General features: G+C 47.6%; 10 protein-coding genes across 10 annotated transcripts; 4 read left to right on the forward strand and 6 right to left on the reverse strand.

Moving 5' to 3' along the window:
• Positions 1–93: 93 nt before the first annotated feature.
• Positions 94–965, reverse strand: N7500_005469 (uncharacterized protein; the record flags this gene model as incomplete). The annotated part of the gene is given in 4 exon segments (XM_056676614.1): positions 94–402; positions 475–728; positions 765–795; positions 807–965. The coding sequence occupies 4 exon segments, from the start codon at positions 963–965 to the stop codon at positions 94–96; spliced, it is 753 nt and encodes a 250-aa protein (XP_056531614.1).
• A 73-nt stretch (positions 966–1038) lies between these two features.
• On the reverse strand, positions 1039–1362 carry N7500_005470 (uncharacterized protein; the record flags this gene model as incomplete). The annotated part of the gene is made up of 1 exon (XM_056676615.1): positions 1039–1362. The coding sequence occupies one exon, from the start codon at positions 1360–1362 to the stop codon at positions 1039–1041; it is 324 nt and encodes a 107-aa protein (XP_056531615.1).
• Positions 1363–2047: 685 nt separating this feature from the next.
• On the reverse strand, positions 2048–3999 carry N7500_005471 (sigma-70 region 2 family protein; the record flags this gene model as incomplete). The annotated part of the gene is made up of 2 exons (XM_056676616.1): positions 2048–3199; positions 3334–3999. 2 exons carry the CDS (start codon positions 3997–3999, stop codon positions 2048–2050), a joined length of 1818 nt encoding a protein of 605 aa, XP_056531616.1.
• A 1488-nt stretch (positions 4000–5487) lies between these two features.
• On the reverse strand, positions 5488–5928 carry N7500_005472 (uncharacterized protein; the record flags this gene model as incomplete). The annotated part of the gene is made up of 1 exon (XM_056676617.1): positions 5488–5928. The coding sequence occupies one exon, from the start codon at positions 5926–5928 to the stop codon at positions 5488–5490; it is 441 nt and encodes a 146-aa protein (XP_056531617.1).
• A 4359-nt stretch (positions 5929–10287) lies between these two features.
• N7500_005473 (dynactin subunit 5) lies at positions 10288–10994 on the forward strand (the record flags this gene model as incomplete). Its single annotated transcript, XM_056676618.1, has 2 exons — positions 10288–10329; positions 10422–10994. 2 exons carry the CDS (start codon positions 10288–10290, stop codon positions 10992–10994), a joined length of 615 nt encoding a protein of 204 aa, XP_056531618.1.
• Positions 10995–11181: 187 nt separating this feature from the next.
• On the reverse strand, positions 11182–13562 carry ccg9 (putative trehalose synthase (Ccg-9); the record flags this gene model as incomplete). Its single annotated transcript, XM_056676619.1, has 6 exons — positions 11182–11897; positions 11959–12068; positions 12129–12593; positions 12651–12926; positions 12985–13397; positions 13458–13562. The coding sequence occupies 6 exons, from the start codon at positions 13560–13562 to the stop codon at positions 11182–11184; spliced, it is 2085 nt and encodes a 694-aa protein (XP_056531619.1).
• Positions 13563–14330: 768 nt separating this feature from the next.
• Positions 14331–15056, forward strand: N7500_005475 (ADP-ribosylation factor family protein; the record flags this gene model as incomplete). The annotated part of the gene is made up of 4 exons (XM_056676620.1): positions 14331–14424; positions 14481–14786; positions 14839–14951; positions 15015–15056. The coding sequence occupies 4 exons, from the start codon at positions 14331–14333 to the stop codon at positions 15054–15056; spliced, it is 555 nt and encodes a 184-aa protein (XP_056531620.1).
• Positions 15057–15802: 746 nt separating this feature from the next.
• Positions 15803–16087, forward strand: N7500_005476 (hypervirulence associated TUDOR domain-containing protein; the record flags this gene model as incomplete). Its single annotated transcript, XM_056676621.1, has 2 exons — positions 15803–15857; positions 15930–16087. 2 exons carry the CDS (start codon positions 15803–15805, stop codon positions 16085–16087), a joined length of 213 nt encoding a protein of 70 aa, XP_056531621.1.
• A 506-nt stretch (positions 16088–16593) lies between these two features.
• N7500_005477 (uncharacterized protein) lies at positions 16594–17166 on the forward strand (the record flags this gene model as incomplete). Its single annotated transcript, XM_056676622.1, has 1 exon — positions 16594–17166. One exon carries the CDS (start codon positions 16594–16596, stop codon positions 17164–17166), a length of 573 nt encoding a protein of 190 aa, XP_056531622.1.
• A 295-nt stretch (positions 17167–17461) lies between these two features.
• Positions 17462–18772, reverse strand: N7500_005478 (cobalamin-independent methionine synthase II family protein; the record flags this gene model as incomplete). Its single annotated transcript, XM_056676623.1, has 3 exons — positions 17462–18033; positions 18089–18505; positions 18553–18772. The coding sequence occupies 3 exons, from the start codon at positions 18770–18772 to the stop codon at positions 17462–17464; spliced, it is 1209 nt and encodes a 402-aa protein (XP_056531623.1).
• Positions 18773–19444: the final 672 nt, after the last annotated feature.

Here is a 19444-nt window from a genome sequence, read left to right on the forward strand (position 1 = left end):
ATACTAGGAGAGATAATCATAGAAAGATACAAATCGATGGCAAATGAATATACACCGGATTTAGGCCGCGCGAGATGGATTTCCCTTTCCACTTTAGTGCTCACTGAGCAGCCTAGTTCCACTCATTGATTGTGATCTGAGCGCTCTGACTTGCTCATTAGTCGTTACCTGAGCAGCCTTAGCGACCTTGGAAAATGGGAGAGTAGCCAAGTCAGCAGCTCGCCTTCTGCTCGTGCTCCTTTGGCGACACAGATAAAACCCCCTATGCTCTTCCAGCATGAGCCTCCTTGGACTCTTGGTGATATTCTCCACCGCAAACATTGCAAGCTGTCTTGCTGCTTCTTGAATACCGACACTTCGCAGAGTCCCAATAACGGTATCAGTGAGCTGTGGTCCAATGTACTGCGAAGGGTCAGTCCAGAGGGTGTAGAACAAGACACTTGGTTCTTAGATAAAGGTAGGCTTGTCAAGGACCACGGTGAAGAAGTGATGGGGTAACGGGCGGACAGAAACGTCACGGCGAATCTGAGGTAGTGCCCATATGACCGAGCCCGCCTCAAATTTATGGGAAGCGCCGACATCAAATCCATTAGGTGGGGCGGAGATAAGGGAAGACAAGGAGGAGCCAGCAATCCGGAACTCGAAAGAAATTGTCTTGGAGGCAGGGAGACAGGAGAATACGCCAGCGGCAAATGCGCGTGCAGTGGTCTCTAGAGGGTGGACCGTTCCTGGTCAACACTCGCGAGGAACTGGATGTAGATCACGTATTAAAGGTCGCATTCCCCGTCCGAAGAGCTGTTCGTGACTGTGACAGAATTATTTTCAGGTCCCAATGTAAGACAAAGCTCAAGTCCACAGATTGGACTTCCGCCGATTCCTGCTGCTGCTCTCAGACCTTCTGGACATGTTGCAAGGTTGGAGAGTCTCCTCGGAGGGTAGGGGTGGGAGCGGTTCATGGAGTCCATAATCAATTTCCCTATAAACAAATGTCGAATAGATTCTTCTGAAAAGCTCTTTCATGTCGGAGTTTATTCCAGTTCAGTCGGTTGTAAGATTCAAATTAATATCACGAATCTCAGGATTGACGGGGATCCCCCACTCGGCAAAAGTCTGAAGGTCAGTCGCCGGACTGTCAAGCCATTTAATCAAGTCTAACTTCTTCGCCGCGGACGGAAGACTCCGATCTAAGCTGATCCACCAGGGCCCTGTACCGTGCTCATTGTCTGGGAATGGATCCTGGAGGTAGCCCTTCGGCGTGAGAAGGAAACGAAACCCAGACATAAATTGATCATCAAAGCCAGTTCGCATGGTTGGAATCAAAGGGGGAAGAGACCCGTCATGTTCGCCTTCGCTGTTCGGCATGGAGACGCTTGCGATGGGCAATTCCACGACGCTGATGCTCCACGCAAGCCAAACCGTCCGCTGAGTTACATGAATAGATTTCCAAAAATGGAAGCTGGCTGAGATCAAAGCAGAAGTATTGATACAGCTTTTTGAGCTCTTCCTGCTGGATGGGAGCCGTGCTGTATATTTGAAGTCGGTAAGCTTCACCTTTTTCCGGCTTATAGAATTGGCTTTCGTTGGCATCCTTCCCTAAAATGACGCTGTTGCCTTCATGATCGACATATTCCCATTGAATCCAACCGCTGGGCAGATGCCTGTGAAGTTTGAGCTGTTCTCTCCATCTTTCGAAACATGAAGGTTGAAAATGGGAGGGGTCAAGTATTATGGAAGACGCCATGGAGAAAACGGCGATCAGCTTCATGTTTGAGTGAGCATACCCTGAGCGCCCTCATAAAGCGGCGGCACCCCGATCCCGGTATATACACAGACATCTACTTGAACATCTTTCTACAATTGCTCCAGATTCATTAAAAATTCACAATATTTTATAAGTGATAGCGAGGGGTATATGCAAGAAACTCTCAAAAAGGGTTAGAAGGGGGTAAGAAAAGACATATGAAAACATAATAACATAATAACATAGAAACATCAAAACAAATACAGGTCCTCTGACCCAGGCCATTGGTATACATAACTCAGTAAATTACCGCATGAAATAATTAGTCGGTTGATCGAGAATCTCTCGACGAAGATCCGCCTCCCAAAGACCCATCGACGGCTCTTGCACCTGAAGGGTCAAACACGAGAACAAAAACTCATTCACGCGGTACCACGACAAGCTACTCAGCCGACTCGCAATCTTGAGCATACGCCCCGCGAACCACGGGCGCGCAGAGGGCGAAGTAGCAGTCGGGAAGTATTGAGAGAAATCTGGAATCTCTACTACTGGCCCAGCGGCAGCAAAGCCGTCGGCACTGTGGGACCAGCCATCAGGAGTGCCATTTGTGCATTCGAGCAGGACTTGGAGCATGGCTTCGACGGAGCCACTCATGCCGACTTCGCTGTCGACCAGGGATTTCTCGAGTGTGTCGAGGAAGATTGCTGTGCGCGCCGGGGTGTTACGGTAATCCCACATGGCGGCATTGAGTGTCACCAACGCTGTTAAGCGGGCAATGGTTTGTTTTCGGTCGTCCGGGGTGGGGAATCTGGCACCTGGAGGTGCTGCAAGGATTTGGTTCAGGATGGATGTTTCTTGGATTGCGGTGTGTCGGGTAATGTATGATGATTGGGGATTATCGCGTTGGTATAGGGCAAGTTGTTCGCAACGGCGGAGAAAGTCAAGGAACTCTTCGCATTGGAATTTGGTCTCGTCTATTGGGATTGAGTGTAGGCTTGGTGGAAGCATTGTTCGAGGTTCTGGGCTGGGCGAGACTTCTGAGAAAGCCGAGGAGGTGGAATATGGTGGAGAGGGCATTGAATGGGGAATTGGGGTGGGATGAGGTAGTGATGCTAAAGAGTCAGATGAGACGGACACATGCTGGTCGTATTCATAGAAGAAGTTGGGCCCGTGTGTCTCGTATCCTGGCAAGATGTAGTTTTGCCAGTTGATCATCATGCCGATACGAGTGTTTGCGAATGCGGCGGGACCACCACGCGCTCGTATCATCTCGCGTGCAGTGCTCATGTGTGTCGAGCTGATTTCCTTGTGGCCTGGTCGGGGATCGCATTCCTCCACGGCTGCAGCATTCAGACTGGCAATGATTGCAGCATCGGAGATGTCATGGGGGATGTGGGAGACGGCGCGATCTTTACGAAGAAGAGTATTTTGGGCCTCTCCTTCATTGCGAAATGTTAACTGTATGTATGAGAATGGGATTCTTGGGATGTGACAGTACCTTTCAATGTTTCAGGCATAAAGGCCGATGTATAATAGTTAGCCATTGGCGGCCGATAATGGGATCCATAGGAGCAGGCTGGGATATCGTTCACATAGGGGTCCAATGCCCCGTGTCCGTTTCGATCCAAATCGAGAGGAAGGGTGCTGAAATATTCGGTTCGCGCATCACTTAGCATGGTACTTGGTGATGGCATGAACTGGTATGGCGCCGTGGAGGGGGAAGACCATGAGATATTGTTAAAATATATGTCATGAGTCGGAGAACTCTGGGGATGTACGTCGACAAAGCCATCCAGCGGAAGAGGAAGATCGTGAGACTGGGCAGAAGATGGCCGGATAGGGGCAAACGAGGGCATCTCGTCCGATTCAATCAACAGAGGATCAGACGAAATAGGATTGGAAGCAAACATGTTGCGGTTAACCTCGACAATGAGATCTTCTTTGTATGCAAGTTGCTTTCTCGTTGATCTCCTTGCTCGGGGATGACTGTCATTGGCACCGTCCGATTTCAATTTCTTCTCTGACTTCCGAATCGCAGCTCGAGTCTTCTTGGGTCTCCCACGTTTTGCTCGTGGTTGCTCCTCTTCACTCTCACTTTGACGAGTACCGCCTTTCTTCTGGCGCATATATTCTTGCATAACATGGCGCTTCACTTGGGTCAAGTTGGATCGACTGTTATTTGAAGAGTCAATGAATTGCCACCGTACGGTGGATGCGTCCGGCGCATTGCTGGCGGCGTTGGCAGGAGAGGACGACATATTTCTAGCTGCCTATGCAAGGTACTGGGGCAATAGAGATGTGCAGTCAAAACACTGGAGCCGTTCGTGTCCCTGTGGGGTAAAGGAAGGACAGTATGGAGAATGTTTGGATGGAATCGACGGGGCGAGTTTAAACAGAGTCGAACGTCCGCTCTTAAAAGAATAGGAATCCAAGAATAGAACACCCAAGTAGCAATGGGGCACTCTTCAAACCAGGATCTAACGTAAAAAGGAGTATAGTAACATTTGTGATTTAGATAACCAGGGACAGCAGATTAGTCGGGATATGCTGCTCCACTCGCCCATCGTCTTTTGACGAACTAGACTAGACTGGAATAGCGTCCTTCCAGGATTTCGGTCGACACGTGTGGAGATCAACGGTGCAGCGAGTCAGAGTCAGGGTAGCTGCGTATGTGGAATGCACCTCTTGATAGCTTGGGGGCCAAATGCGCTAGCATGCAGTGGAACTATGACCTCCAACTTGGGCTTCAGGGTCGATAAGATCATCCCCTACAGGGGCCGTGACAAAATGAACTTCTCATGTTGTCTCCCGAATAGGCTAGTCTTGATCTATCACGTCCATATTTCAGAGCAAAGTAGATAGGCTCCACCGTATTGAATTGTCGAATCATCAATTCTATGTGCCCGGGTAGACACCCGGCTCTCTACCCGGTCTCTAATCTGCGTGTTGCCCTGGGTTGCCCGTGTTGCAAATTAAGAAGATAAAAGGGATCGTCCTCATAGTTCCATCTGAATTGCTCTCGCCGGTTCAGATACCAAGAGATATCTGACATCGTGAACGTTGCGGACCCGTGGAACCAGATGGAGTGAACCGCACGTGTCAAGACCCTCTAGGCCCTCGGGGGAGCTCCGTCCGTTAGTGTCTTGGCATTGATGTCGAAGCATTGCATGACTTCCCATGTGTTTGATGCAGGAAAACCTGCAAGGGGCGATATGCATGGATACCAGGATGACCAAAAAATTTTAAATTGGTTTTGTGGGGGCTGAAAGGGAGATCTCTGCAGGGGGAGATGGGAAGTTTCATGTTCAACGGTGCGCTATTATTATCAAAATTGGCTGATCATGTCGTCTATTGTGAAATACCTCGCTTAATTGCGCTAGAGAGATCTAAACTGCCAGACCCGTATACTGAATAGAAAAATCACTCCAAGGACCAGATCAGAAAGCGAGATACTAGGTCGATCAACTGCGCGTATAAACGTTGGAAATTCCTCGACTACATCAAATACAAACTCTAAGCTCTCAATGTCAATCTCATTACCCTGACTCAGGTGGAAATTTAAACTATGAGACTATCCCCAATTTCCGCCCCCACCTGGTCGCTTTTACGCTTCCGACATGCCCTCTTGGGTACCTTTTTAGTCGATCACCGGCAAATATTGGCCATATTCCGGGATATCCGTTTAGAAAACAAACCCCCTTTGATTCGCTCGTTTGCCATCTAATCCAATTTCCATGAGAAGTAATCTACACTAACCGCGACAGCCCCCACCCATGAGGTACATCCTCTAGGCTATTAGTGTGCTCTAGTGAGCGCGTTGTGGCTTGAAAAATACTGTACTGGTCAAGACAGACTCTACCCAGGCGGATCTGCTTGAGCCACCATTCGGTAAGAGTTTCAGCGTAAGATAGAACTTCACCGGTGTTTCCGGGGTTGCCTTTAACCGGCAACGAGAGGCAAGAGAACCCTAGACTATGCAGGGCACAGTCACCTATGATGACATTCCCAATCTGGATCTTGCAAAGCACTAAATTCATAATCTCCTCGTCACTTGGCCGGTCACACGACATACTCTCGGGCAAATGCGCTGTAACCCAGCAGAAGTCCGGCACGTCGTCGTGCGGATCTGCAATTCGACCCCTGCCGTTCATGAATACACTTGCCTGGAGGCTAGAATCAGATGTCATTGTGCACGTTTGTGAAGTGTGTTTTAGTTTTCTCTGTTTTTTTCCCTTTTTGGTTGATTGGCGGTGTAAAAATGCTCTCTGTGGATTATGAGAGAAACGTGTGGAATTAGAGACCTTCTATACGTTCAATACTGACAATGGCTTTTTCTAGTCTTTGATACAACTCCGCAATCAGATCCACCAGAGCTTTGTGAGTTGAATCGATGCACCCAATCTCCCTTGGTTTGTTGACAATGACTTTGCGTGTCTCTTTGTTATTTCACAATGACCATGACATCGTTCTGAGTGGGTCTATGCTCTTTTGTCTCATTCCTCTTACCCCATCTATGCAGGTGATCCAAGTTGTATTACTCATAGTACTATATACTAGTGTAGATGCATACATCTTTTATGGATTTTATCTCTCGCCCGTGCATGGTTGCCACTAATGTCCCACATTGTGATATCCACAGTGTCAATTGCAATCTTAATGTCTTAAATATCGCAAACTAAGAGTGTGTGCGCAGATTGAATAGGGCGGGAAGTGGCCATCTTCCGGCTACAAAGGTGTGTCGCAAGATGAACCCCCCCTGATGATCGTCAAGGATTACTGAAAATCTTCCATGCCATGCAATGTGATCTGCCCATCAAAGTATGAAGGCCGATCCCCTCCCCATCGCTCTGAAACTTGGATAATATCACGGCGTACAACATGTGTTGTAGAAGTGAGAAAGAGCAATTGAAACAAAGTTGCATTATGTGAGAACTGAACCATATACTTCTTTCGGCCATGATCGCCTGAGTGGAGGTGCTATTGTGGCTATTGTGGGGAGTCCTGCCCTGCAAACGGTAGTGGGACTACTCGAACGCTCAGAGGATAATAGTAAGTCAGTATCTGCAGGTCGACTAGCCCGACGTTTGATCCCTCTGTATATTGGTCAAAATAGCCGGTCGAATGTTCTCTGCATGGGGGCCAAAACAATTAAGTGTCGAGCAAACTAATGTGGGAGATCGATGCGCAAGCAGGGGATAGCATATCCTAGCAAGACGGAAGGAAAGGAAATAGCCCCCACGTGAAATAGATTGCAGAACGTTGTTAGGGCATTAGAGGTAGGTCAAAGCTCCACATACTGCAAAGACTGGGGTAATGCGACAGGCGAAGATTCGGACCCGGAATTTTGGGAAAAATAGCCCGTTTCATGCATTTCGGCGTAAATGTACATTGGATTTGGATTAGTTCAATATTTAGCTGAACAAGCTCAAATTAATGAACCTAAGCAAACGGGATGAATGAACGCGATATGGATTCTCGTTCTGGTGCCCAGGTGGGGGACGTGGCTTTTGGCTTTTCCCTCTCCAACGCCTCCCTCCTTTTTAGGGCACGCTTCTCTTAGCCGTAAACCGCCCTCTGTATCTAGATATTGTTTCCTTATCTTGCATGTTTCTAGTGAATATCTAATTTAGGGACATATGAGAGCTGAACATCTACAAGGACTGTTTTGCCCTTTTACTTGAGCTATACATGTGTACAGGTGAGCACCTATGTGCATCGGGATAGTGGTTCGCCCTACTTAGCGCGTCAATTAGCTGCAGTTCCTAGTGCTCCAGCTACCTGGGCTTGACAGGGGAAGTGCCCGTTGAGCACCAGCACATTCCTAATCGCCAATGGAACTACCACAGACGCGGCATCTTCCGCCGAGCAGAAGATCATTTACTTCTTTAGTCTCACCTGCCTAGAGAAGCAAGCTCTCAAAGCTTCGAGGCCCTCTTTCTCATGCATAGGATAAGTTCAGCTCCAACCATTGGCCAGCTCCTACAGCCTAATATAAACCACTGTATACAACATACATATGCCACGGGCTGATCATTTGGCTTCTGTACCTGACATCCGGGAGCCGTCCGGTTCTATTTTTACTTGAAACGTCTCGCCACATGGTGGCCCATGGCTCTACTGTACGGACTATCCCGCCAGTCAAGGATCCTCGATTTCTGATCGTCAAAATCCTGTCACAGGACGAAACCCGATCTGGAATGAACGGCCTGTCCATTACAAATGCCTAGACCATGATGTAGGTCGGTTGCGATGCCATGTGATAAGAACGCAGTTATCGTTCTTGTTAATGGATTTCCATTTGTCATATAGATGTGTACTATGCCTCACTCGCCACTCTCCAGGACTGCTTGCTGGGGCATATCCCCTGAAACACTGGGAAGTGGATCACTTTTGCATAGATGTAGATGTATCACTCCTGACTCTCAACCTGCTTGCAGGAGCATATCCTCTGAAACACCGGGAAGACGATCGCTTTTGCATGGATGTACACCATCCCTCGCTAGTCAACCTGCTCGCTGGTTCATATCCTCTGAAACACTGGGGCATGTATCAATTAAACATGTATGCATATCATTCCTCGCTGATCTCGTGTATCATCTAAAACACCGGGAAGACAATTGCCTATATCTTCCTTGATTCTATTATTGGCAAACCTGTTCCAACATCTATCTCGGGAATAATATCAAATCAAAGAGAGCCTGGTGAGATGCTGGTCATAACTTGATCTGGGCACAAACAAGGCAATTGGAGCCGACCTAGACACATTCCCCGTCCAGAGGGCTCAATTGATCTGCTAATTACTTGCCTTTGGCTAGGGCTTGTACTATCCCATGTCCCCAGATTTGTATACCCGTGAGTATCTACATGACCATGGTCAAAGCAATTCCTATCCTACCTACTCTTCAATTCGAATCATTGCAGCGTTGTGTATGCAATTCAGCCGCAGAGTAAGTATATCCTTAAGTCTCTGACTTACTTCACACTTTCAAAACACAATGCGAGTTCCTAAATTAACAAACATGCAAAGTAGACAACACATCCTAGTTGGATGAAGCCCATCGTGCACCATCATCCACGCAAGCCTTTAGCAACATTATTTGCTGGGCCTTGATGACTGTCATTGTGCTTTTTCTTCAAAGAATGATAATTACGATTAGGAATGGCTGGGAGCTTACCATCATGAGCGGTGATGGGCCTGGTATGATAGATGATACGAAAGAAGGTCATCGAGCGTGACCACGTGGGAGCTACTTCTAGTCGAATGTATGGCTATCTATTTACCTGCAAGCCGTAGTGCATTGTTGGATCGGAATTAGATGGTCATTGTTAGAGAAAGAGAGATATATATATTTGTATTGACTTCGAGATGCATAGTGAATATGACTTGAGAATACTAAATTCTACTATGAAGCTTGACACACCATTTAAATGAAACCCGAGAGCTGTACTTCCCCTACAAATTGTAAACGTTACTTAGTAAAGAGGTTGTTGTATCGCAAAATAGGGTCGCCTGCTGAGTTATACTCGGCTTTAGTCTTGGCGAGAGCTGGACTTGTGGCCGGAGTGCTTCTGAAGTGTGTCCGGCCTTGCGAGTACAAAGTAAAAATGATTTAGTCTAATGTTTAAGGGATTGTTACCCTACTGGTTGGAAGCGGCACCTATATCGTTGAGCACGTTGTCGAAAGAATGAGTAGGGTGCCTAGCGAGATGTCGATTGTTCAGGATCCCGAAATCGAGGAGAGCGCTAACAAGTGCAGACTCGGACGAGTCGGAGCCGGAAGGATGAAGGCTATGCAGCCACTAATGCGTAGCGGGATTAACGCCAACGGCTGTACTCCTTACAGAATAGGGAATTATAGGCCGAATTTGAAGTATACGACTGACCGCACGTTTTGGAATTCAGCCTAAGCGATGCGCTACTTATCGACGAATCGTTGCAGAGTAGTACCGCCATTATTTTTTTTTATTGAAGGATGAAATACTGAGTCCTTGTGGAACTTCTCGAAGCAGGTAGCGAGACTTGGGAGTCTACTCGGTAACTGAGGGATTTTCCGAAGCCAGTTAAGCTTATTTGCCGCTGAGGATCTCGAAAAGATGAGGGTCTCAGAAATTTAAGAACTCACTTAATTGCGGTGGACCACGAAGAAATTTTCTTGCGCCGGTGAGTGCCAACACGAGATTTGAGAGCTCCAAATTGGCGAAATTGGGAATGTTATTGGACGATATATTGCCGCGCACGAAGTAGGGAAAACTGAGAGCCAAAGGGATTGAATTACTCGCATGTATAGTGGATTAGGTGCGTCAAATAAAGGATCACTTAATGAAGTGTATATCGTAGGATAGATACTAGGGTGTAACGCGTGATAAGTGTTGGAAAACTGTTGCAATCAATCTATCAAAATCATCACACAAGAGTAGTTGTTTACCTCCACCGCCTTAGGACTATACTGCCGTATCTACTAATCGGCGTCAAGCTATGTTTGTTCCAACTCCAACTCCACAGTTGCAACTTCCAGCGACAGGAAACCTCCTTTCTCCTTGTCAAAATGCCTCCCCCAAAGGCAGCAAAGGGTGAATATATCGAGACCGTAAGCAAAATCCCACCTCACCCTTTCAATTCACAACATGACCCCCAACCCACCCCAAAACCAAAGAACACAACCTAACACACCAAAAATAGGACACGGGAAACAAGATCTCTCGACGGTCCCAAATCCACGGCACACAACATATCATCCTGGGCGGCAAAACGGTCATTCAAGCCGAAGCTGTAATCCGCGGCGACCTATTCCGCACCGCAACAGTTCCCACTCCCACCGATGCAAACACTCCCGCAGCAGCGCCGAACCCCAGCACACCCAGCGTGGCGATAACAGTCGGACGATACAGCTACATTTCTAAGAGCGCGATATTGCGTCCGCCGAGCCGGCTGCACCGCGGCGTGCACTCGTTCTACCCGCTCAAGATTGGCGATCATGTCTTTGTCGGCGAGGGCGCTGTTGTTGAGGCGGCGTCGCTGGGGAACCATGTTCACGTTGGGAAGGGTGCTGCTGTAGGCAGTATGGCTATTATCAAGGACTATGCTTATGTGCTTGATGGCGCGGTTGTCCCGCCTGGCATGGTTGTGCCGAGTTGGTGTATTGTTGGTGGAAGGCCAGCAAGGATTGTTGGAGAGGTTGGAGAGGGTTATGGTGTTGAGGGGGCGGAGGGTGGTATGGCCAGGGAGAGGTATCGGGTTGTTGGACGGCCTTAGGAGAGGTTGCTGTACGAGGTTGCTGGGTTTGTCTTTTGTTTTTCTGGTTTTATGATACCCCCAATCGGCTACTTTTCAATGTTGAATACCAATTAGGTATCTACGGAGTAATGACAGATATTCTGTGTTTTCAATGTTTATATATTACTAATATGTGATTGAAAGAGAGTCAAAACAAAAAGTACAATCAGCCCATATCCTCCACTCTGACTGCGCGTGTGAGCCGCAGCTCATCCTTTTTCTCAGGAACACCAATCTCTTCAAACGCCATGTCATCGATCCAGCGTCCATTGGGCCGCAGAGTCTCACCACGCGACAACTTGGTGGCGAGATAAAGCCAATTGAGAGTACTTCCCACGGTACTCACTTCATCGCTTACATTGTTGATGCCGTACTCTGACATGCGTTTGTATAGATCGTGGTCAGTCCAGAGATCGAATAAGTGCTGTGCCACAGCGTCGGTATCGCCAACATCAACCAGGAACCCATTCTTCCCATTCGCCACTTGCAGCGGGATGCCGCCGGCACGCGTGGCGATCACTGGTTTGCCTTTGTGAATTGCCTCAGAGACTTTGACCTCGAAACCTTCGGACCTAGATAGTTGCAGTGCGATGGTTGCCTTGGAGAGAATGGCGTTCAGGACTTGGTCGCAGGGCCGCACCCGCAGCACGCAGATCAGGTGGCGGATATCTGGGACTTTTTTCTCCAAATATTCGATTGTCTCATCGTAGATAATTGTTCCGTCGGGATCATCCACTGATCCGTGTCCGCAAATCAGTAGTTTGGGAGGAATCATCTGAGGGCTTTCGTATACTAGTTTGTTGTAAAATTTCTCGTAGGAAACCAGCACATCCTGAATACCCTTAGACGGGTCGAACCGTGCGATCTGGACGATGTACGAATCTAATTTGTGTCAGTCTTCAAAGATATGATCATCATCGCTGGCGCTGGTTCGGCCACTCACCCTCGGGCCACTGGATACATGGCATATCAGTATTGCGACATGCGGAATTGAAGATACGGCCATAGTGCGCGACGTCCCAGTCCCGCATAGTCTTGTTCAGTCCATCCAACCTATGTCCCAGTTAGTGAGATGAAAGATGAGATCGTATCATCGGTTTACTCGGTTCTTACCAGTCAGTTGATGCAGGCATATAGCCCACCATGTCTATGGGTACATTCCGCGGTACGAAGTCGCTCACAGGGTGACTGATAAAACAGTCGGCGTGTTTGATATTATTCCAGAGGAACTCCCAAGCCTCCGCCTGTGGGGAGTCAGGTATCGCAACCAGATCACTTCGGATTTGAATGTGGCTTCGGAAGATGACTGGTCGATCTGGAGCCAGTGCTTTTGCGATTGGGATAAGGCATGGCATCTGAGGATCGTCGATAACTATGACATCTGCACCGCCCTCTGACGGCGGACGCAAAGGTCCATCTGGTCGGGTCCAATATCGCCTGGCATTCTCCTCAGTCCACTCCCGCAAGATCTTCTTGTTCTCTGGCAATAAGCGCTCTCCTTTATGGGCGACACCTTGCAGGATATTGTGGTTTGTCTTGGTAATCCTGAAGACGCCTGGCCGTGGTTTCGGGACGTACCTGCGAGCAGTTAGTGTTTATTCTTGCAGTGGACACAGATACAAACACAATACATACCATTTGATGTCAGTGCCCAGACAATGCGAAAATCGCAAGAGAGCATGCCGCATCAATGCCACGCCACCACCCTGAGGCGTGGAACTGAAAAATGCCAATTTCACCTTGCGCTCTTTCATCTCATTGGCGTATTGTTGCACTGCGGACCATGTCCTATCCGATACTGTTGTCTGGAAATCACTCAAGTCCGCCATTCTCACATGGTAAGCTGTGTCCACTTCCACGAGGCCGAGGAAGCCCACTTGTAGCAGGGGCGTATTTTCCGGTCCAAATAGTCTGCATGTACTCAGAGTCAAAAGGATTCTTTTCAAGATACTGTACGGGACCAACCAACCTAACACCTTTTCGTGCCATGGATTCAGCCTGTTCATCAACGGTCTTTGCATCCCATCCAGTACTTGTTGGCTCTTGAGACTCGTCAAACTGTTCGACGCTCATCCGGTCTATCAGTGATACATTTGACAGGACCAATGGAACGATGTCCAGCTCCGCCCAAAGGCGAGGGCATAGTCGAGGGCAGTGGTTTGCAACATCTTCAGGCATTGACAGTCCAATGAACTTCTCCATGTGGTGCTTGGAATATGCCTTGAGCTTGGCAATGATGAAGTCAGTGACTTCCTCTGCGGATGCATGACCGTCCGTGAACTTCCTCTCGATGAAGTCCAGTAGATATGTAGTATCGCGGATTGCGATTGCGATTGATGTATGGTTCTCCTCAAAATTACCCGAGATACCGGCGTAGGTAGTCTAATGCTCTTGTTAGAATTACCCAAGTGGCTTTTACTGATACATTGAAGATGTGCATACATCTGACGGCGGCCCTAACCAAGCGTTGCGCTCGTACTGTAGCGACAGTCGACGCTGCTGTGTGACTGACGCATGGCGTTCGAATTTATGTCCTTCGCCAGGCATAATTTAGAAATTTCAAAAAAAAAAAAAAAAAAACCAATGTATTCGAAAAATAAGTAAAAGAATCGAGCTATCGAGGGAATATGTAGTATCGCATGGATGAAGTCATTTGGCCATGACGTAACGACAAATTGACCATGATAGACATCGATCTGTTCTGAATGGTCTTATCAACCTCCAAAATTGGTATGGTGTTACCGTGTGCAATATGGTAGTAGTACATAACATTGGATATCCCAAAGTGTGAGTGTCATTGAATGTATCGTTAGAAGACAGTGACATGCTACACTCCAGGACTATATATATCCCGTGAGGGTCCATGGTTATCCCCGGAGTGATATTTTTCCGTCTTAGATAATCCTCAGTGGGACACGGATTGGATGCCATTTAACCTTAGAATGGTAATGGAGAGAAGTGTGTTGATAGATAATTGAGGGATGAAACAAGTTCAATATATGAAACCATCAGGATGAAACTGCCTCGTGTACTCCGTGCCTCGTGGAGACTATGATGAGTAAGCTCAGCCCAAGCCCCTTTTCCAGGTTCCCCCGCCTCAGGGAAATCGAATTGAAGATCTTCAACACACACACCTTCTTTTCTTTTTTCTCTATCCCTTGGAGCTGTCATAATTGAGAGAGTCACTTTGTACGGAAACGTCTGGTGTCTTATATTCCTTCTTCTAAAACCCGCAATTCAGACGCGGGTCGCAATTGTTGATATTCCACCAAACAGCTCCTGAGCACGTCCAATACCGCGTCAAAACCCGCAAAAATGGGTGGACAAGTATCTAAGATGATGGGGAAGATTTTCGGGACCAAGGAAATGCGTATCCTCATGCTGGGTTTGGATGCTGCTGGAAAGACAAGTATGATTCTTGGACTTTACTACACACCTCAGTCAACATTGGCTAACTCCTTTTAGCAATTCTCTACAAACTTAAACTCAGTAACCAGGACGTGACTACAATTCCAACCGTCGGATTCAACGTCGAGAGTGTGACCTACAAGAACGTCAAGTTCAACGTCTGGGATGTCGGTGGTCAGGACAAGATCCGACCTCTCTGGAGACACTATTACTCTGGTACACAAGGATTGATCTTCGTGGTTGACTCCAGCGACACGGCACGTGTGGAGGAGGCTCGCTCAGAACTGCACAAGATCATCAATGATCGTGAAATGAAGGATGCCCTGCTTCTGGTGTTCGCCAACAAGCAAGATATCCCTGGCCGTGCGTATCCCGTTCCTGAAATTCAATGATCTGTCCGCTGACCCACTTCTAGACCTGTCACCGGAGGAAGTCACTCAGCAGCTTCAATTGACTAAGCTCAAGGACAAGCTGTGGTACGTTGCGCCTAGTGTTGCAACAGATGGAACAGGTATTTTCGAGGGTCTTGTAAGTTGTGTCATTGATCTATCTACTGGGAAATCTCGATCTAACCGTGCTATCTCTTGTCAGGCCTGGCTCTCAAACAATGTCAAGACCCAGCCCCAGAAATAAGATGCACCGCTGTGATTTCGAGAGGCGCTCCTAGAGCAGCTTCGTTGTACAACATCTCGCATTCTCTGACAAGTGTTTTCTCTTTTCTCCTCATGTCCGTGTTTTGATGACAAGACGACGCAGCATTTTGGGCTTTGGTTTTCTTGACCTTTTCTTTTGTTGGCCTTCGTTATCCCGTTGCTTTTTCCGTTTATTTTCACTTCTATGATATCCCCTCTGTTCTTATATGGGCTTGTTGGGTCCAATTTAATACTTTAATTTCATTGTGCTCTCTATAGCGTTATTGTTGATACACCCTCGGTCAATTGTGGATGCGCTTCCTTATACACATTGTTGGCTATAGCGGAGATAGGGCGGACAAGACGACATTAAATAGAAGATAAAAACAAATGACATGCTTCTGATTGAAGCGCATGATCAAATTTGGCATTTCGTTTCTACGGAGCCGCCCTCCGCATTAGATCCAGTCGTTTGTATAGCTATGGATCAATTCCAACCCAGTCAGCTTGTTTCTCTTGCTACCTCAATATGACGATAGCGGAACTTGTTTCCCCATGGGCAAATATAAAGAGAATGTGAATTCAGGGTCATCTCGCAAAAATTGATTATTTTTGGAAAATAACTTTCTATCTACAAAGACCGAAAATCTGTCCTATCTACTCATCTACATCTACACAAATCATTCAATTACACGACCCCCAGACCTGTGACTATCACTACCACCATCTTGATTTTTTCCAACAGCAATGCCTCAGGCTCAGTACAAAGAAGGAGACAAAGTTAGTTACAAGCCGGTTGGCGGTATGATGCGCCCTTTTTTATAAGATACATATTCATGTCCATAACGAGCAACCGCCTAACAAAATACAATAGGCGCACAATCCAAGACAAGCAGAAGCGTCGGAATCATTCGTGAAAGCTTGGGAGGGCGTAGCTCGTCAGATGACGAGCCACGCTATATGATCGAGAACATGCACACGCACAAGAGCTCTTCTATCAAGCAGGGCAACATTGAGGGACCGGCAGAGTAACGCATTGTCTTTTTTTCCGGTGACAGATTTGCACGACTTAGTATATTAAATTGAGCTGAATTGCTTTGTTTAGTATTCTCCACCATTCAAGATATTTAGGCGCTTGAAGAAGTAGAAGAGACTCTCAAATGTACCTTTTCCTAAATATGGATGTTTAGGGCTACATGAGAGAGGTGATAGGATGATTAGAATCGTCAACCAGAACCTTTGAACATTGAATCTTTCGATTTCTGTGTTGCGAATGGGCAATTAGAGGGTCAATCATTTTGGTATACATTGTTGAATGGTGTCTGCAATAGTGCCTGAATGACGTAGAAATGTGATCAACAGCCCCAAAAGTTGATATATTCCTGCATATTTGAGAATTTGATACGTTCCGTCATCTGGCTATGTCTACCACACACTTCAACCTCAACTAAACTAGCTCTCGACGTTTACGGCAGGTACCGGCAAAGCTGTTTACACTGATACGGAAACAATTTACTGATGCCTGATTCTCCCAGAATATGAGCGACTTTCCACCTCCAGGGACTCCTATAAAGACAAGGGGTTTCAGAGAGGTGTGCGAGGTCGATGGGCGTACATTCTTCAAGAAGAAAGGTGCACAGGAGTGGACCGAGGACACTTCTAATCCAGATGAGTTGAAGCCACCCGTCGAAAACCCCCATCTCTATCTCTACCTCGTCCAAGCAAAACAAGCCCCCGGAGAGCCAAACCATTGGGCATTGTTCCTTGCCGACGAAAACGAGCCGGACTACGGTTATATTTATCAAGTCACCGGAGATGCAGCGGACATGAAATACGAGCCGTCGGCTGCAAAGATCAATGTTATGGATACGGGCCTGGGCCTCTGTTCAAATGTCTATACACTGGCTGTTGTGTCTCAGGAACAGGCTAGGGCGGCGAGACTGGTGAAAGAGGCTGCAGATTCGGAGCCTCCCCCACAAGCGGAAAATCATAAGGCTGTTACGGAGAATTGTCAGGGGTGGACGGTGCGTGTTATCGAGAAGCTGGTTGAAGAGAAGATTGTTATGCCTCAAAAGCTTGAAGTGGTAAGGTCTTTGATGCAGGAAGTCTGACATCAGGAGGTAGCCAAGATATCAGTTTTGAGCGTTTGATGTAGACAGCCAGAGACTGTTATTGATTCTTGTATTACAATGAGAGGGAAAATAATTTAGACTGAAAAGAAGCTCGTTAAGTATATTCAAGAATAAAGACATCAGGTGCTCATCCAAATATCATTACCTTCGTCTAAGGTACCTTCTAAAAACCACCGCCATGCAAAACACAAACCCCAAGCCGTGTCCCATTTGTTGAAAACCAACGAGGGAAATAGCTCTATTGATTAGGACTTTCAAGGCTTAAACGTCAAGCCTAAGCCTGGTTTGGCCAAATATCGTTGGCAATATCACGGACCAGCTGCAGCTTGTTGATCATACCGTCCCAGTCGATAGCATTACCCTCACGGTGGGAAGCAAACCCACACTGTGGGCTAACACCGACCTGGTTGAGCGCAGCCTCAAGGGAGATGTTATTACCCGCAGCAATGAATTTAGCAGCATCAATGACGCGCTTCTTCATCTCCTCCTTATCCTCAAGCTTGGCGAACTTGCTAGTGACGACACCTAGAATCACGTTCTTGTGGGTGGGTAGGAACTTGAGGGGCTCGAAACCACCGGCACGGGGGGTGTCGTACTCGAGGTAGTATGTGTGGACATTCAGCTCTTGGAAGAGCTTGATGGCGATACGGTCGTAGCCGCCCTCGGAAAAGTGACGGCTACCGACAAAGTTACCGCGGCATAGGTGAACACCGACGTGCATATCGGCCGGCAGATTGGCTAAGCAGTCGTTGTACTGCTTGATATACTTTTCGAACATGGTATCGGCGGAGTACACATTCAGAGGGTCCTCCTTGAAGCCAGTGAGGAACTTCTCGGAGCAGAAGTCTGAGTGAAAGGTTAGTTTAGTCAATCGATACTGGCTGGATGCGTAACATCTTACAAGCCAGATTGGGGTCATCGAATTGGACGTTACGGCAGCCGACGTCATACAGGATCTGAAGCTCGGCCTGGTAGGCTTTGGCGATGTCGCCGAAGTAATCCTCGTCGTTGGCGTATACAGACTTGGGGTACGCCTTGCCCTCACGGTAGCGCAGGTGGTACCAGTTAGGCGCGGCAAGAGTAATCTTCAGGTTTTCGACCTCGCTGGAGGGGACCTGGCTGGCAAGGTACTTGAATTGGTCGATGTAGGTGCTACCGACGTGCTTGATCTTTCCGGTACACAGGACACTTTCACCGGGTTTATGACCGGCTTCCAAGAATGCAGCGATATCGGGAGCATAGGGACGGAAATCATCCACGCCAACATCGCTGACCTCTTCAAAGCCGTCCAAGCCGGGGAAGAAAGTACCCCAGAACACTCTATATGTTAACATGATTCACTCAATGGCTCTCTGGATCTCTTACTGTGACGACGGTACTCGCCATCAGACATGGCGGCATAGCCAAGCTTCTGCTGGGTCTCAACAATAGCCTTAATCTCCTTGTCCTCGCAAGCGGTCAGTTGCGACTCGGGGATCTCGCCAGCCTCGAAAGCAAGCTTGGTGTCCAGAAGCTGGTCTGGACGCAAGAGAGAGCCCAAGTGCTCTGCCCGGAAAGGAGGACGCTGGTGAAGTTGAGGAGCCATGGTGAATGTAGTATGTAGATCAACTGCAAGAGATCATGAGCGTTGTTTCCATGAATATGCGCCAGTATCTTACCTTGGAAATCTACTTTAATAGATGTCTAGAGAAGAAAGAAGGGAAGTTTAGGGAAACGGATAATTCGAAAGAGGGGCATTGCTATTGTCATTGCCATCTCATCCGAGCTCTACATCGTATCCAGCCGTGATAGGCATTGCCCCACAACGTGCTGAGGCTCTCCACATGAGCCGGTTTGGCCTGAGCGTTGCTTTGTACAATCTGATTTCTTGATCTTGTTTTGGTTGAGGTCATGTCAAGACGCCGATGCTCATATAAACAGGACACATCAAACTCTCTGGATGTAATTTGGTATATGATGATATGACAGTAGGAAAACCGACCTGGAGTATTTCAAAATATCCCGGAACTCTCCCGACGTCGGCCGTCTCAAAACATAGGTGCACGGACCACATGGTGGCTTCTATAACATCAAACATTCTCTGTAGTCTTTTGCTATTCTGCATCTACTTGTCCTATCCCCCGAATCCTTCTTCTGACTTCACTCTTTGAACGTACTTCACACACTACAATACGTTGCAGAACACCTTGAAAAGACCGCTGAGTCACCGATTACAAAGGTTTAGTGGAGCCTTGGAGCCAGCCCATCGAGTTGAGTG

This window comes from Penicillium coprophilum, assembly GCF_028826855.1.
Source record: "Penicillium coprophilum strain IBT 35676 chromosome Unknown utg000004l_segment0_segment0, whole genome shotgun sequence".
NCBI lineage: Eukaryota > Fungi > Ascomycota > Eurotiomycetes > Eurotiales > Aspergillaceae > Penicillium > Penicillium coprophilum.